At 38.6% G+C, this 18150-nt stretch overlaps 2 protein-coding genes, 1 long non-coding RNA gene and 1 pseudogene across 3 annotated transcripts; 3 read left to right on the top strand and 1 right to left on the bottom strand.

Annotated features, from left to right (window-relative positions):
• The first annotated feature begins 445 nt into the window (after positions 1-445).
• On the top strand, positions 446-4483 carry LOC115572120 (extracellular calcium-sensing receptor-like; annotated as a pseudogene).
• Positions 4484-6403: 1920 nt separating this feature from the next.
• LOC115596800 (extracellular calcium-sensing receptor-like) lies at positions 6404-13949 on the top strand. Its single transcript, XM_030442217.1, has 6 exons — positions 6404-6450; positions 6665-6962; positions 7122-7916; positions 8084-8311; positions 8492-8615; positions 13036-13949. Exons 1-6 carry the CDS (start codon positions 6419-6421, stop codon positions 13947-13949), a joined length of 2391 nt encoding a protein of 796 aa, XP_030298077.1. The 5' UTR covers positions 6404-6418.
• LOC115596810 (uncharacterized) lies at positions 10180-12575 on the bottom strand. The gene is made up of 4 exons (XR_003986962.1): positions 12477-12575; positions 11882-11926; positions 11538-11607; positions 10180-10699 (listed from the first exon to the last, which is right to left on the bottom strand). It is a non-coding gene; the product is annotated as an uncharacterized LOC115596810 (long non-coding RNA).
• Positions 13950-14427: 478 nt separating the features above from the next.
• Positions 14428-17639, top strand: LOC115572113 (extracellular calcium-sensing receptor-like). Its single transcript, XM_030401932.1, has 6 exons — positions 14428-14591; positions 14700-14988; positions 15170-15982; positions 16060-16287; positions 16419-16545; positions 16705-17639. Exons 1-6 carry the CDS (start codon positions 14428-14430, stop codon positions 17622-17624), a joined length of 2541 nt encoding a protein of 846 aa, XP_030257792.1. The 3' UTR covers positions 17625-17639.
• Positions 17640-18150: the final 511 nt, after the last annotated feature.

Genomic DNA, 18150 nt, shown 5'->3' with positions numbered 1-18150 from the left:
AAGAGTTGAGTCAAACCTTTCCAACTTTCATCACCACGAGTTTGCATTATTAAAAATCACAGTATACAGTACATTCTATAATATTTAATATGATATAGATAGATAAAGACATAAATGCATCTATATTTTTATCATATTCATGTAGAAAAGGGAACTTGTTTGTACAGCACAAAATTATATTCTTATTTGGTAACATATACAGCTAAGATAGGGTAAGGCCCTTAAGTCTTTTACTATTTGAGCACCACCCTCCATTGTCTACCTAATAGGTCCTAGGAGATCGAACCTCATAATTCTTTTATCACGTTTATGCTGTTCCAGAATGTATAAGTATCAGTAAAAGCTTTTGATTTGCATTGAGGTACATGTGATGCCATCCAGTGGTTCAGCTCTCTCAGATAGTATGACGTCCACACAGATGTGGCCAGAACAGGGTTGGGCACTCTTACAGTTGCTGTTGGTGGTGTCGGCCTCTCAGGCTGAGAAGTCAGTGTGCAGGCTTAGAGCGGATCCAGAGAATCCCCAGCTATCTATGGATGGGGACATTATGTTGGGGGGGATCTTCTCTTTCCACAGCAGGTGGAAAGACCGACAGGAAACCTACATGCACAAACCACTGCCACTGCAATGCACCAGGTAAATAATATCTTGTAGATCTATTTCAATATCTAAGTTATAGTGAGCATAGATACAAAACAGGGGTCATCAAACTGAGTGTTAAAATTTGAAATATTCCATGTTGTGTATATCGATACATCAACATCAAATGCTTTCATGTACTGTGCTATTGTTTCTATTATAAGGACAAACTGGTTGCATTTCCAACTACTTATGACTGCCCACATCTAGTTTGAATTTCAGAGGATTCCAGTTTGCCCAAGCAATGCTCTTTGCATTAGAGGAAATTAATAACAGCACAGAACTACTGCCTGGCATCTCTCTGGGATATAAGATCTATGATGCCTGTGGCTCTATTGCCAGGGGTGTGAGGGTCGCACTGGCCTTGGCTAATGGTAATGAAGATGTATCTGCACCCTCCGAGGCACCATGTGCCAGACCTGCCCAAGTGCAGGCCATTATGGGAGAGAGTTCTTCCTCTCCTTCCATGGCTATAGCTACTGTCATTGGACCCTTTCATATGCCACTGGTGGGTGAGAATGGAACTGTCTTAGTGGGAAAACACATTATTACCGCTCTGTAATTGTTCCAGCTGGTCAGAGAAAAAGGGGTTGTAAAAAATACAAGTGTTGTGGAAATGTTAAATATTGTATCTATTTATCTTGTGGTATCATTTTCTTTTAGGTCAGCCACTTTGCAACTTGTGCTTATCTCAGTGATAAAACCAAGTACCCATCATTCCTCAGAACAATACCCAGTGACTACTACCAGAGCAGAGCCCTTGCCCAGTTGGTCAAGCACTTTGGTTGGACTTGGGTTGGAGCTATTAGAACAAATGATGATTATGGAAATGATGGCATGGCCACTTTCACAGAAACTGCCCAGCAGCTGGGAATCTGTCTGGAGTACTCTGTAGCTTTCTTCAGAACAGATCCTCCAGACAAAATACAAAAGATAATTGACATCATCAAAGCTTCCACTTCCAAAGTGATTATCACTTTCCTCTCCCACATGGACATGGATGTGCTAATACATGAGTTATCTAACCACAACTTGACTGGGTACCAGTGGGTAGGCACTGAAGGCTGGATCTTTGACTCCCAAACTGCGAGCATGGATAGGCATCATATTCTGGATGGTGCCATAGGCCTGTTCATCCCCCAAGCACATGTCAGTGGCATGAGAGACTTCATTTTGGATGTAAAGCCGCTCAATTCATCTAGTAATGAATTGTTTACAGAGTTTTGGGAGACATTATTTAGCTGCAAGTTCAAGCAGTCAAATTCATCAGCAAGGAATCAGAGAGAATGTACTGGACATGAAGATGTTAATAAAGTACAAAACAGCTTCACTGATATGTCGCTCATGCCTATCTTTAACAATGTCTATAAAGGAGTGTATGCTGTGGCCCATGCACTTCATAATATTCTGAGCTGTAATAAAACAAGTAACAATAAGGTGCAGCTAGATCCATTTACGGTGAGTTGAATACCAAAGACTTACATAACAGTTTTTAGATTATGTCTTGGTAAAAAAGAAAATGTTTTAAACATTTATTCATGTCTTCTTAGATTTTACAACACATAAGAAACATTAAGTTTCAAACAAAGGAAGGAGATAAGGTTTATTTTAATGAGAATGGAGACCCAGCTGCAAAGTATGAAATTATAAACTGGCAGCCAACAAAAAATGGCATTGTGGACTTTGTCACAGTTGGTCTTCATGATACATCTTTACCTGCAGACAAACAGCTGACTCTGCAAAATAAGCCTTTTATTTGGGCACAAAACTCACAACAGGTAAGCTATAATGTGGTCGCTGTAATTGTTCATGAAAGTTTCCAAATTGCGAGAATTGCCAATGTCATTCGTTATTCTTAGTGTGTAATGTTTTGTTTCGAGGGATCAAAAATAATGACACATGCCTGCAATTTTTTTTATTACTGTTTTGTTCATGCAGGTACATTACAGATGTTGATGAGTAGTTGTATGTACAGTCTATTCAAAATGTTCAATTTGTGTGAGTTAGCATTTGTTTTCACTGCAAACACATCACATCATTTTTTGGTTATGATGAATCAAAATTACGAATAGATGCTTGTAGTAACAATCTTGTCAAAGTGAGCACCCATATATTTTATTGTAACAATCTTTTTCTTCATGCAGGTGCCTCTGTCAGTTTGTAGTGAAAAATGTTCCCCTGGAACTCGCAAGGTTCTCCAGAAAGGGAAGCCTGTCTGCTGCTATGACTGTTTAAGTTGTGCAGAGGGAGAAATCAGTAATATCACAGGTGTGGTAAAATCTAATACAGGACAAAACAAAAGATATGAAAGTTGTCATGTTCACGTTCCAACTTCAGTCCATATTTGAGTGATTCTAACAGGGATTATATAGTCAATATGTAATTTTCTTAAGCACCCCAAACTCAATGTCATTAAATCAAAAATTGATACATTGAATGACACTGAAGAAAGATGGATAGGCCTATTCAAGTCTAAAATCAACTGAATATATGCGCAACCTTAGTAAAGTCCAAATATGAAACATTAATGCATTTCAAGTGTAATTAAAATGACTGCAATTCCATTAATATAATTAAGGGAGGAGGTGATGGAGGGATTTTTGGCATGCGTTATCAGCTGCTGTGTATTATTTGGTGCAACCACTAGGGGTCTCATGGTCTGAAATGTCTAATTATGAAATTCATTATAGATTACTTTTTAACAAAGTATGGATGTGTATGTATATATATATGTGTGTGTGTGTGTGTGTGTGTGTGTATACGACAACATTTCAAAAAGACTATACAACAAACAACTGCGATAATGTCAAACTTTATTTGGTTATCATGCTGTGTGTCTGTCTTTTAGGAATAGAAAAGGTGCAATATAGAGATAAAAAAAGGAAAAATAGAGTAATTCAAACACCTTTGTAAACATTATATTTTTCAGATTCCATCACCTGTGTGCGTTGCCATCCTGAGTTCTGGTCAAATGAGAAAAGAGATGCCTGTGTGAAGAAGGAGGCAGAGTTTCTCTCATATGAAGAGATTATGGGAGCACTGCTCACTGCAGCCTCTCTCTTTGGAACATGCATGACTGCTGTTGTGGCGTTCATTTTTTTCAGATACAGACAGACTCCAGTTGTCAGGGCCAACAACTCTGAGCTGAGCTTCCTGCTGCTCTTCTCCTTGACTCTGTGTTTCCTGTGTTCTCTGACCTTCATCGGCCAGCCCTCTGAGTGGTCCTGCATGCTGCGACACACAGCATTCGGCATCACCTTTGTCCTGTGTATCTCTTGTGTTCTGGGGAAAACAATAGTGGTGTTAATGGCCTTCAGGGCCACACTCCCAGGTAGTGATGTGATGAAATGGTTTGGGCCTGCACAGCAGAAACTCAGTGTTCTGGGTTTTCACTCTTATACAAGTTATCATATGTATCCTCTGGTTAACAATTTCTCCTCCTTTTCCCTTTAAGGATTTAAAAACATTCAAGGACAAAATCATCTTAGAGTGTGCTCTTGGCTCAGCTGTAGGCTTTTGGGCTGTACTTGGATACATTGGACTTCTGTCCATGTTATGTTTCATTCTTGCTTTTCTGGCTCGCAAACTACCTGATAATTTCAATGAAGCCAAATTTATCACTTTTAGTATGCTGATATTCTGCGCTGTATGGATCACTTTTATTCCAGCATATGTCAGCTCTCCTGGGAAGTTCAGTGTAGCTGTGGAGATATTTGCTATTCTGGCTTCAAGTTTTGGACTGCTCATTTGTATTTTTATTCCAAAATGTTATATTATCTTGCTGAAACCAGAGAGGAATACGAAAAAGAATATGATGGTGAGGGGGGCACCAAAATCATCCTGAAAACCTAGAATTATTATTTGCATTTTCATGACATTATTACTTTTACACAATAATGGGTTATCCAGAATGTCAAGCAGACATCTATCTCAAATTTGGTGAAGATTTAGAATACACTATGGTAGTATATTTCCACTTTTTTATCATTTCATTAGTGACATAGTGTATTAGGCATTTCTTAAAAGCAGATATGGCAAGATCACCATTAACACATTTTAGACAACTCTAGCAAGGTGAAAATGCAATAAGTAAATTGACATGTTGTTAGGTCTACATATTTTCCACAGTTTGGATGTTTGTTTTTTTTACTGTAGTTGAAACATTAATATGAAAATGCATTATTTCATTATATTTCTGTTATTCTTTTTATGTTGTTAATCCCACAAATGTGCTGTTTTGATTCAATTTCACTGCTCTCAGCTGAAACAGGCTGCATTCTTCAGTGTTCCTGAGACCTCAACATACTGCAACTTATTAAAGCACATGGAAATACACAACACTAAACCAAATACACTAGCAGACAGATCAACGGAAACTGTTTCCAGTTGAAAGTGATGCATGCCTAAACAAGACTGAAAAGTACTTGTTGTCCCACCAGAAAAATCTTTTGGTTACCAAGGTAACCCCTTGTACTCTGAAACCCAAGTGAGGTATCCCACCATGGGAGGTGCTGTTTGGCCTAACCAATCACACTCCAAAACCACCGCATCTGTCAGAAGACAGACCAATCAACTTGAGTTGCACATGCCAGCCCGTCCCCCAGTGTAAACATTCCTGGAGCCATATATGACTGTGTTACTCCAACTTACCCTACACATGTCAACAGAACAATGTTGTGAGGTACATCCTTCATTTTTTTTTTCTTGAGAACAGGTGTTATTCTGGTAACCAAAAGCGCTCTATAAAACCCTCTGTGGCCCACTACCATATTGAACACCAACACATTGAATACTTCAAAGCAACTAACACTTTTGACACATCACTAATACACTCAGGACTGAGTACACTACAGGCAATGCATGTAATTCACTTGTGCTTTTGGTTGATGGCAAGGGCTTGCAACAGGATAGTTTTGAGAGAAAGCAACTTTAGGTCAGCACACCCAAACCTCTTGAAAGGCAACATTGAATGTGCCTCCAAAACAATTGGTAAACCCAATGCAGCGATTAAACAAGACATTTACCTGACGGTTGCAGCTGTCGCGCTCCCTTCAAAAGAAGAAAAATCATTCTATTTAGCTCCTTTTGGAGCATACCCTGGATCTATCAGTTGCATAGAATGACATCTCCAAATAATGCTAATATTGTGTCTGATAGATGAGTAAATATAAGACTGGAGTCAAACCTTTTCATTACCACCAGTTTGCATTATTAAAAATCACAGTATGTATTGTATAATTTCAATAGATAGATAGATAGATAGATAGATAGATAGATAAAAAATACATATTATATGTATTTTTTGGTTGTATCAATGTGGAAAAGGGCATTTTTTTTGTACAGCACAAAATAATATTTTTATTTGGTAACATATACAGTTAAGACAGGGTAAGGCCCAAAGTCATTTAGTGTTTGAGCACCACCCTCCCTTGCCCAACCAGTAGGTCCACAGAGATTGAACATCATAGTTCTGTTATGATGTTTATGCTGTTGAAAAATGTATAAATATCAGTGCAAGCTTTTGATTTGCATTGAGGTACATGTGATGCCATCCAGTGGTTCAGCTCTCTCAGATAGTATGACGTCCACACAAAGGTGGCCAGAACAGGGTTGGGCACTCTTACAGTTGTTGTTGGTGGTATCTGTCTCCCAGGCTGACGAGCCATTCTGCAGGCTGAGAGGGGATCCAGAGAATCCCCAGCTATCTAAGGATGGGGACATTATGTTGGGGGGGATCTTCTCTTTCCACAGCAGGTGGAAAGACTGGCAGGAAACCTACATGCACAAACCACTGCCACTGCAATGCACCAGGTAAATAATATTGTGTAAATCTATTTAAATGTCTAAAAGATAGTGAGCATAGATACAAAACAGGGGTCATCAAACTGAGTGTTAAATTTAGAAATTTTACATGTTATGTATATTGATTCCATCGACATTTAATGCTTTCATGTACTGTGCTTTTGTTTCTATTATAAGGACAGACTAGTTTCATTTCCAACTAATTATGACTGCCCACATCTAGTTTGAATTTCAGAGGATTCCAGTTTGCCCAAGCAATGCTCTTTGCATTAGAGGAAATTAATAACAGCACAGAACTACTGCCTGGCATCTCTCTGGGATATAAGATCTTTGATGCCTGTGGCTCTATTGCCAGGGGTGTAAGGGTCGCACTGGCCTTGGCTAATGGTAATGAAGATGTATCTGCACCCTCCGAGGCACCATGTACGAGACCTGCCCAAGTGCAGGCCATTATGGGAGAGACCTCTTCCTCTCCTTGCATGGCTATAGCTACTGTCATCGGACCCTTTCAAATCCCAATGGTGGGTAACATTTGCAAAATATCAATTCATATTAGCAAAACAAAATATTATTCTATAACATTATGGCTGGTCACAGCATAAGAAGCCTTAGAATAATCGTGCTCTCTGTATATGTTTCATGTTTTACATCTTACCTTGGGACTCCATTTTTTTTTTTAGATCAGCCACTTTGCTACTTGTGCTTGTCTCAGTGATAAAACCAAGTACCCATCATTCCTCAGAACAATACCCAGTGACTACTACCAGAGCAGAGCCCTGGCCCAGTTGGTGAAGCACTTTGGTTGGACTTGGGTTGGAGCTATTAGATCAAATGATGATTATGGAAATGATGGCATGGCCACTTTCACAGAAACTGCCCAGCAGCTGGGTATCTGTCTGGAGTACTCTGTAGCTTTCTTCAGAACAGATTCTCCAGACAAAATACAAAAGATAATTGACATCATCAAAGCTTCCACTTCCAAAGTGATTGTCACTTTCCTCTCCCACATGGATATGGATGTGCTAATACATGAGTTGTCTAACAATAACCTGACTGGGTACCAGTGGGTAGGCACTGAGGGCTGGATTTTTGATTCACAAACTGCGAGCATGGATAGGCATCATATTCTGGATGGTGCCATAGGCCTGTTCATCCCCCAAGCACATGTCAGTGGCATGAGAGACTTCATTTTGGATGTAAAGCCGCTCAATTCATCTAGTAATGAATTGTTTACAGAGTTTTGGGAGACATTATTTAGCTGCAAGTTCAAGCAGTCAAATTCATCAGCAAGGAATCAGAGAGAATGTACTGGACATGAAGATGTTAATAAAGTACAAAACAGCTTCACTGATATGTCGCTCATGCCTATCTTTAACAATGTCTATAAAGGAGTGTATGCTGTGGCCCATGCACTTCATAATATCCTCAGCTGTAATAAAACATGTAACAACAAGGTGCAGCTAGATCCATTCACGGTGAGTTCAACGCCAAAGTTTTACATTACAGTTTTTAATTTATGTCCCATTAATGAAGAACATGGTTTACATTTTGATAGGTAAAGTGTTGTAGTTTGTCAGCCATGCTGTTGAAAAAAAGGCCTAAATAATCAATAATAAGCAATAATTTACTCATATCTTGTTAGATATTACAACACATAAGAAAGATCAAGTTTAGAACAAAGGAAGGAGATGAGGTTTTTTTTAATGAGAATGGAGACCCAGCAGCAAAGTATGAAATTATAAACTGGCAGCCAACGGAAAATGGCATTGTGGACTTTGTCACAGTTGGTCTTCATGATACATCTTTACCTGCAAACAAACAGCTGACTTTGCAAAATAAGTCTTTATTTTGGGCCCACAACTCACCACAGGTAAGCTAACATATGATTACAGTCTTTTTGAATAGTAATACTGGTGTACTTCTGTTAAAAGTTATTGTTACTGCTTGATAATGTTTCGTTTCCATGGATCGAAATGAATAATAGATGCTTGAAAAGATAACACCTTGTCAATGTGAATGCACATACATTTTAGTAATTTTGTCCATACAGGTGCCTTTGTCAGTTTGCAGTGAGAAATGTCCCCCAGGAACTCGCAAGGTTCTGCAGAAAGGAAAGCCTGTCTGCTGCTATGACTGTTTAAGTTGTGCAGAAGGAGAAATAAGCAACATCACAGGTATAGTAATAAATAATGCAAGACAAAAGTAAAGTCTATACGTTTTCATATGCGTTTTTTCATAAATGGCATCATATTCCTATTCGTAACCGAATGAATACATAAAATATCCTTAACAAAAAACGATATGTAAGTCTGAAATCAATGTTCTTTCATAAGCAGCTTTGAACATTTTTTCAAGGACTGACCATGTGAAAAATGTAGGTAACTGAAATGTATAGGTGTACTTTTGGAATCTGACAAAAAAAAAAACTGGTACTAAACACACCCTGCAAGACTTTAAGAGGTCAGTTTTAAGACATGGGATACAGTATGGATCTGACCAGGACTATTACTCTGGGGATGATAAGATAGAACAGGCTGGGACAGGAGAGGCATGCAGCAGGGAGAGAGAGTCAGGCATCAACAACTAACATGGAGAGAATATTTTCACATTTTACTCAGTAAATTGAGGATTTAATTATGACCTGGCCCTAGCTGCACCTTGAGATCCTGTCAATGCATATCATAAACAGGATCTGAGACAGGGATTAACTTCCCGGAGTCAGACACCTACTGGAAAGGTGTTTGACAGACACAGTTTTCGATTTTGATTATATAGGGATAGCTTGTGGCAAAGGCCCTGGTACCCCAATCCCCAAAGTCCACAAAGTCCATCTACACTGTACAAGCAGACTTTCAGGGTTTCCCTGACTTCCGTACGACAATGAAGAGTCATGTCAGCCATGACAGCCCAACAATGTCCAGAGATTGGGCAGCTAGTGATTTGGTCAAGTCGTCCCCCAACTCCTCAGATTCTGTTCTCCTCCTAGATCAACACAGCCTGGGCCAAGCCCTAATTTTTTATTCGAGTCCTCAGAACAGTTTTCCATGACCTTCTAAATTAATATCGTAATGAGATGTAGACATTGTTTTACAGTTCTTTCTTTTTATGATTATTCATGCATACAGCATTTACAGGTAGGAAGAGAAACTGTGTGTATGTGTATGAACTTTCTGTCATCACACAACATAGCAAAGGCTGACATATAGGCCTATGTTGCACTGTATCTCTTTGAATAGAGTGATTAACAGACTGATTAGAATAGAGTTGCGATGCTGTGTCTCGCTCAATTTTGCAGGGGGACACTTGATGTGCACTGTAAAATTTTTCACTGTAAATTTACAGTACTGTACATGTTTCACAATAATGTACTGTAAATATTTCACAGTAAAATACAATGCATCTACAGCTGTATACTGTAACTTCACAGTAGTCATGCCCATGGAATTACTGTGATATAGCAGTATGTAGCTGTGGAATTACAATATCTTGCTGTATGTAAATTACAGTAATTGCCTGTATTTTTTAAATTTTTACTGTAAAAGTAATGCAACCAGTAGCCAGTAATTTACTGTAAATTTACAGCTTAAATAATACTGTAACATATTGCAAATTTGACTTGTTACCTGTGATTTTACCACACAAACATGCTTTGGATTTGCTAAATTAAAAGTCAAAACAAGAACAAAGAAAACAAAGACAATACTCATTTTAATGTTTTAATAATTATAAAACTATCATATTCAACAATTTACAAGAGCTGTCTCTGAACATAAACATGAACATGAATTTTCATTTTTAAAGAGCAGATTCAGCTATTAAGTGCTGATTCATTCCCTGTCTAATGTCAATATTGATACCAGTATTGATGTGTTACATGGCTGGGGTAGTTATGTTATCAGGTTACAAATCAAAATCATACTTTGGTATCACCAACTGAATCTATGAATCAATCAATCAATATCAAATCGAATCAATATCAAATTGTGATTAATAGATAGCAGGAAATTGGTTACCATACTCAACCCACACGTCAATTTACAACTCTAAACATATACAGTATAAACAATACAGTATAAACAATTTACAACTTATGAACATATACAATATGAACATTCTTACGCCAACTACGTAACAATTTCATATTTACATTGACCACACAAAGTTAACAAGTTTACTTTGGAGCGTGCTCACGTGTCAATTGATGCCTCCACACTTCTTTGAATTTGAGCCCATCTCAGGGTTAATGCCCAAGAAGCACCTGTAAACAATAAAGCAAAGACAACTTTCAGTTTCACAGATTTAATATTGCATTGTTTATCCAAGGCACATGCAGTGGTGCCCCTTCTTCTTTAACTAAATCCGACCTACACCAAAAAAATTAGTATTGAAAGCCAAGCACGATGACAGTTTTTGTATAGCTTCAGCCTTTAAAAAACTCAAAATGCTGCCCGGTGCAAATTTACATAAGCAGTTAACAAGTAGCTCAGCTGATGTTAGCAAACAGTCCAGATTGTGAACTTAAATTTACACCCTGCTAAAAATATGACACTGGACATGTCGGGATACACACATTTAACAAATACAATCAATCTATATAGAGATCTCTGATTAAAAGCAGCTTTCCATTGATGTGAGCATCAATGTGCAAGTTAGTGTGTATGTATGTTATGTTGACAGTCCGTTTGCTAAAGTCAGCTGGGTGGAAAAAGTGGTTCGCAGCATGCTCTGCTAAGAAATGACTCTCGTGTCAATTATTTTGTAACAGGCAACTATAAAACAAATAGAATTCACCAATCTCATATTTACTGTATACTGAAGATTGGATGATTTGGACTGATGGCTTATCTATCGGGGCTTCCTTAGTGATACAGTTCCAAACCACATTTTAGTCAGATACCAACTACTGGTGCACTACTGCTTAAGCTCAGATTCAGAAAAAAAATATTATATTATATATAAAATATTGGGGGAAAAAACATGTCAAGAGACCAATAAACAAGTTATGTGAAATGATCATGTAGTGACTTTTTTGTTCATTTTTAAAATAACCACATACAGCTCGAAATATCAATATAAAATCCAGATATCAACAGTACCTTGGACAATCAAGCAGGGGGTTCTTGGTAATATCACTGTCCTCTGCACATCAGCGGCTGTGGCACACGGCTGTAAAATAAGAAATAACATAGCATTGTAGCGTATTCAACATGGTGCATAAAAGACGTGTCACTGGTTCTAATGATTTAGAGGTTAATCAGATCAAATGTTATGTGTCAACATGTGAATGAATGCGATTAAATTACTGACTATAGGCTTAATTTGATCCAAATGTCATTTGCTAGTTTGATGAGACATTCAGTGGTGGATCAAAGTACAATATCAAGAAGAGAACCACTTGATTTTCTCAGATTATTTACACAGTTTTATGTGCTATTTTTACCTCAACAGCCTGCTCCAGGGATCACTGTCCTTGTTTAAACTGCCTCTGAAAAAGAATGGAGAGCAATTAGTGACAGGTCATATACTTTAAGCTGGAAAAGATTAGTAGTCAATCAAATACTCATGCATATCTCTCCCATCGATATGACCACCAAATGAAAGCATATGATTTGAGCTTTCCAAAGATATAAGTTACTTCTCTGTGAGGCAAAGCTTCGTGGAGAAAAACGGCTTTGTAATAACTTAGTTGCTGCAGCTGGAGGCTAACGTTAGCTTACTTTAGCTTTGACTTTCGCTAATTCGCGGCGAAAACATCGCGTATTCTCGGTCAAATAACTCACACACTATGCCTCCTAACGACATGTGGAGACGAATAGATGAAAACACACAATTTGAACTTTCCAAAGATATAAGTTACTTCTCTATGAGGCAAAGCTTTGCGGAGAAAAACGGCTTTGAAATGACTTAACAGCCAAAAAAGTGGAGCATAAAGTGACGTTACCTTGATCCAAAGATCGTTCACTTACTAACATTAACTCACACAACTAATATAAAGTTGTTACAAGCTGCCTAAAATGTAATGATGTTAACCTTACCTTCGAGCTCTTCTATCGGTGTGTGTCGGGTCGTAACATTATCTACCATGGATGTAAGAGAACAGTATCTTATCCACCCTGATCCACCTGACGTATCTTCTTGGTCCCACAATGCAGTGCGGTTCAAGCGCGATTAAAATTTTACAATAATTTGTTGTGTTATCACAGAGGATGGTTTGACTACAGTATTTTACTGTGGAATATTACAGTAAAATGTTGTTAAAACCTGGCATCAGTTTTTTTTTTTACAGTAATTTACTTGATTTCACAGAAAATTCTAAATTACAGTATTATATTGTGATTATACAAAGCCTGTAAAGTGATAATACAGTAAATTATTGTGAAATATTACAGTAAAATATTGTTAAATTCTGGTAACATTTTACAGTGTGGTGTACATACAGAGGAAGAGTGAGTCAGGGTTTAGTGGCGAGTGAGGGGAGATGCAAATAGATATTGCTTTACAGAAGACAAGTTATGAACATAACATCAAACTATATAGATACACAGAAAACATGACTGTCTAATATATATCCCTATCTTTTTTTTTTTTTTTTAGATTCTGTCACTTGTGTGAGATGTGACCCTGAGTTCTGGTCAAATGAGAGAAGAGATGCCTGTGTAAAGAAGGAGGCAGAGTTTCTCTCATATGAAGAGATTATGGGAGCACTGCTCACTGCAGCTTCTCTCTTTGGAACATGCATGACTGCTGTTGTGGCGTTCATTTACTTTAGATACAGACAGACTCCTATTGTCAGGGCCAACAACTCTGAGCTGAGCTTCCTGCTGCTCTTCTCCTTGACTCTGTGTTTCCTGTGTTCTCTGACGTTCATCGGCCGGCCCTCTGAGTGGTCCTGCATGCTGCGACACACGGCATTCGGCATCACCTTTGTCCTCTGTATCTCTTGTGTTCTGGGGAAAACAATAGTGGTGTTAATGGCCTTCAGGGCCACACTCCCAGGTAGTGATGTGATGAAATGGTTTGGGCCTGCACAGCAGAAACTCAGTGTCCTGGGTTTCACTCTGATACAAGTTATCATTTGTATCCTCTGGTTAACAATTTCTCCTCCTTTTCCATTTAAGAATTTTAAGGAATTCAAGGACAAAATCATCTTAGAGTGTGCTCTGGGCTCAGCTGTAGGCTTTTGGGCTGTACTTGGGTACATAGGACTTCTGGCCATGTTATGTTTTATTCTTGCGTTTCTTGCTCGGAAACTGCCTGATAATTTCAATGAAGCCAAATTTATCACCTTTAGCATGCTGATATTCTGTGCAGTATGGATCACTTTTATCCCAGCGTATGTCAGCTCTCCTGGGAAGTTTAGTGTAGCTGTGGAGATATTTGCTATTCTGGCTTCAAGTTTTGGACTACTCATTTGTATTTTTATTCCAAAATGTTATATTATCTTACTGAAACCAGAGAAGAATACAAAAAAGAGCATGATGGGTAAAGGGGCACATAAATCATTCTGACAGCTAAAAACAATGTGGTGGGAATGTCATCTTAAGACTGTAACAAACTTTTTACATGCTAATTTGTCAACCAGACTGTGTAATAGATCTATGTTTATTTCATTAAATGTTTGCATTTTAGTACCGGGGTATTTTCCAACAGAATGTTATTTATTTTGTGATATTGTGTATATAGAAGATAATGTTATATAATAACTTAATACCAAAATTAATACCAAATTCCTTACTGATCTCACAATTTGTAATATCAAATTGTAGCCAAACAACAAAATCCACAGTTTCATAGAAAAAAAGGGAAAACATATGTGGCTTAACTTAGCAGGTTCCCTCTGGTCTCCGGAGGGTTGAGTTCTACCATGACAACTTCCCCCTTGTTGTTGAACGTGTATAAATCCCTGTCATGAGCTGTAGAGCTGATTGGCTTAGTCTGAAGAGCAGAGCTATGCCATTATTGCGCGTGATCCTCTTTGTTCTGCTAATGGAGACGGGAGACTCTGTGTGCAAACTGCAAGGCTCACCACAACCAGCAGAACTTGCCCAAGATGGTGATCTTGTTATCGGAGGAATTTTTTCATTTCGCACAGGGCAGGATTATGTAATTAACACATTTCAGACAGTTCCAGAAGTACGAAAATGCAAGAAGTATGTACTGTTAGGTCTATGCACTGAAAATTATTTATGTGTATTTTGTGCTGTTTTTGAGACATTAATCAAAAGATTTATTTTTTCATTCTATCTTACTTTACCCAGCTTCAGTTTTAGAGAATTCAAATTTGCCCAAGCAGTGATATTTGCTGTGAATGAGATCAATAACAGTCCTGATATGCTTCCTGATTTTAAACTCGGCTACAAGATCTATGATAACTGTGGAACTATGGACATACTGAGAGCCGCATTGGCCCTGGCGAGTGGAATAAAGGGAGAAGTCAGTCACAACAACTGCACTAAAACAGAGACAGTGCAAGCTATCTTGGGACATTCAGGATCAAGTCCAACGATCGCATTTGCACCAGTTGTTGGAAGGTTTCAGATACCTGTGGTAAGTCAAAGAAGAAAGTAATTCAAGTTGTTCAAATGTAACGCTGTGTTAAGTTTGCTGCTGGATGTATCAATTGTTTATTATGACGTTCTGCAAAATGATAACCGCAGCGGTGATAATGCAAGGATGTAAAATATTTGCTCTTTCTCTGCCACTAAATTCTCTGCATGTTTCACTGCAGGTCAGCCATTTTGCCACCTGTGCCTGTCTGAGCAACAGGAAAGACTATCCTACTTTTTTCAGAACTATTCCCAGTGACTACTACCAGAGCAGAGCACTGGCAAAGCTGGTCAAACACTTTGGTTGGACCTGGATTGGGGCTATAGCTGTGGATAATGAATACGGCCGCAATGGCATAGCTGCATTTAACCAAGCAGCACACGAATATGGTGTTTGCATCGAGTATTCTGAAGCCTTTTCATCATCAGATCCACCTGAAAGGCTGCAGAGGATAGTAGAGATCATTAAGCATGGCACTTCCAAAGTGATGATGGCTTTTACGTCACACAGAGAAATTAAGTTGATGGCAAAAGAGTTGTACAAACAGAATATCACAGGAATGCAGTGGGTCGGCAGTGATGCCTGGATCACTGATCACTCTCTGACCGACAGTGAGGGATACAGTATCCTGGTGGGCTCACTTGGCTTTACTGTCAGCAAAGCCAAAATCCCAGGGCTGGAGGAGCACCTGAGGCAGCTCCATCCCTCACAGTTCCCTGACAGTCAGTTTGTCAGAGATTTCTGGGAAGACGTGTTTGACTGTGCTCTGAACGGAAGTGCAAACACACAAAAAAAGCCATGCAGTGGCTCTGAGAGCTTGCAGAATGTCAAATCAACCTTCACTGATGTTTCTGAGCTGAGATTCACTCATAATGTATACAAGTCAGTTTATGCAGTTGCTCAAGCTCTTGATAACCTGATTAAATGTGAGGGGGGTAAAGGGCTCTTTTCAAATGGGCGATGTGCTGATACCAAACATATACAGCCATGGCAGGTGAGGAGACAACGTGACAGTTATAACAGTAAAAATCATCATTTGATGCAATTAAATGCCTGTATGATTTCTTATAGGTCTTGCAGTATCTCAACACTGTTAATTTCACCACTGAGGAAGGGGAAAAAGTTTATTTTGACAGTAATGGAGACTCACCAGCAAGATATGAACTTGTCAATTTAAAAATGGCAAATAAAGGAACCATGGAGGGAGCAACAGTTGGCATTTATGATGCCACTCTTCCAGAGAGTCATCAGTTTATCATGAATGGCATTCCAGTTGTCTGGGGAAATAGGCTGACAGAGGTAAAGCAGTCCTTCACTGATTCACCGGAAATTGTTCTGAAAACCTTGAGAGTTTTTTGTTGTTGTTTTTATTAAACTATACATATTAAATGCAATGCATAAAAATTGTATTTATGTGTTTATGTGTGTAGGAGGTGCCTGTGTCAGTGTGCAGTGACAGCTGTCTCCCAGGAACTCGTAAAGTCCTCCAGAAAGGAAAGCCAGTCTGCTGTTATGATTGTTTGCCCTGTCCAGCAGGCGAGATCAGTAATCTGACAAGTAAATAAACAATTTATCAGTATTTCATTTGCGGTTTAAAATGCAATACAATATATTGCCTATAATGACTTAACTTGACATCAGATAAAACAGAAAATCAGAGCTCAGTTTTAATGGGTGAAGATGTCTGAAATCTTTGTATTCTTTGTCATTTTGCAGATTCAATACACTGTATAAAATGTCCATCAATGTTCTGGTCCAACGAGCAAAAAGATGCCTGCATCCCCAAAGCAATAGAATTCTTGGCATATGATGAAACCCTGGGAACACTGTTAGTTTTATTTTCTCTGCTGGGAGTCTTTCTAACTATGATCACAACGCTTGTCTTCTACTGCCACCTAGAAACTCCACTTGTACGAGCCAACAACTCTGAGCTGAGCTTCCTGCTGCTCTTCTCTTTGAGTCTGTGTTTCCTGTGTTCTCTGACCTTCATCGGCCGGCCCTCTGAGTGGTCCTGCATGCTGCGACACACAGCATTCGGCATCACCTTTGTCCTCTGTATCTCTTGTGTTCTGGGGAAAACAATAGTGGTGTTAATGGCCTTCAGGGCCACACTCCCAGGTAGTGATGTGATGAAATGGTTTGGGCCTGCACAGCAGAAACTCAGTGTTCTGGGTTTCACTCTTATACAAGTTTTGATTTGCATACTATGGCTGACAATAAACCCTCCTTTTCCTTCTCAGAATGTGTCACTCTATGAGGACAAAATCATCTTAGAGTGTGCTCTGGGCTCAGCTGTAGGCTTTTGGGCTGTACTTGGGTACATAGGACTTCTGGCCATGTTATGTTTTATTCTTGCTTTTCTGGCTCGGAAACTGCCTGATAATTTTAATGAAGCCAAATGTATCACCTTTAGCATGCTGATATTCTGCGCAGTATGGATCACTTTTATCCCAGCGTATGTCAGCTCTCCTGGGAAGTTTACAGTAGCTGTGGAGATATTTGCTATTCTGGCCTCCAGTTACGGGCTACTTTTCTGCATTTTCCTACCAAAATGTTATATAATTTTGTTTAGGCCAGAGCAGAACACCAGGAAACATTTAATGGGAAAGACATCTCACAGTGATATACATTATTAACCAAATCTCTTTTGCTGCAGCATTTTTTTCTTTGTAATTAATGTAATGCACATGCATTTGCATTGTCTTTTACACATGTTTAAAGAAAAAACACCCTTCCACAAATTAAAAAAATATGAAATCAGAGAGCATTGTCTCGTGCAGCTTCTCACACTACAACAAATGAGTAATGTGATAAATAAATAAATAAATTTCCTATCTCTTGAAAAAAAAAACGCTGGTAAACTACTAGCACCAGCAGCCACTACACATTACATCATCCTAGACAGACTAGACTGCATTTAGTAATTGTTGCACTAAATTAGCAAGGTGATACATATATTTGATTAACCCTGTTTGATATTTACAAAAAACAATAAACAATAAACTGTTTACAAAAAACAAACAGGTGAGTGGAAAGTGATTGATCAGGTAGTGCTTGAGTTAAACAGTCATAACAGAATGATACAGTTTGAAAAAAGCTTTCAGAATCAGACCAGGTATCATTGTAATTGAAATATAATTGATGTTTCTCTGCAAAGGCCAC

Source organism: Sparus aurata, chromosome 2, assembly GCF_900880675.1.
Source record: "Sparus aurata chromosome 2, fSpaAur1.1, whole genome shotgun sequence".
In the NCBI taxonomy this organism is placed as follows: Eukaryota; Metazoa; Chordata; class Actinopteri; order Spariformes; family Sparidae; genus Sparus; species Sparus aurata.
This window is presented reverse-complemented; position numbering and strand designations above follow the sequence as displayed.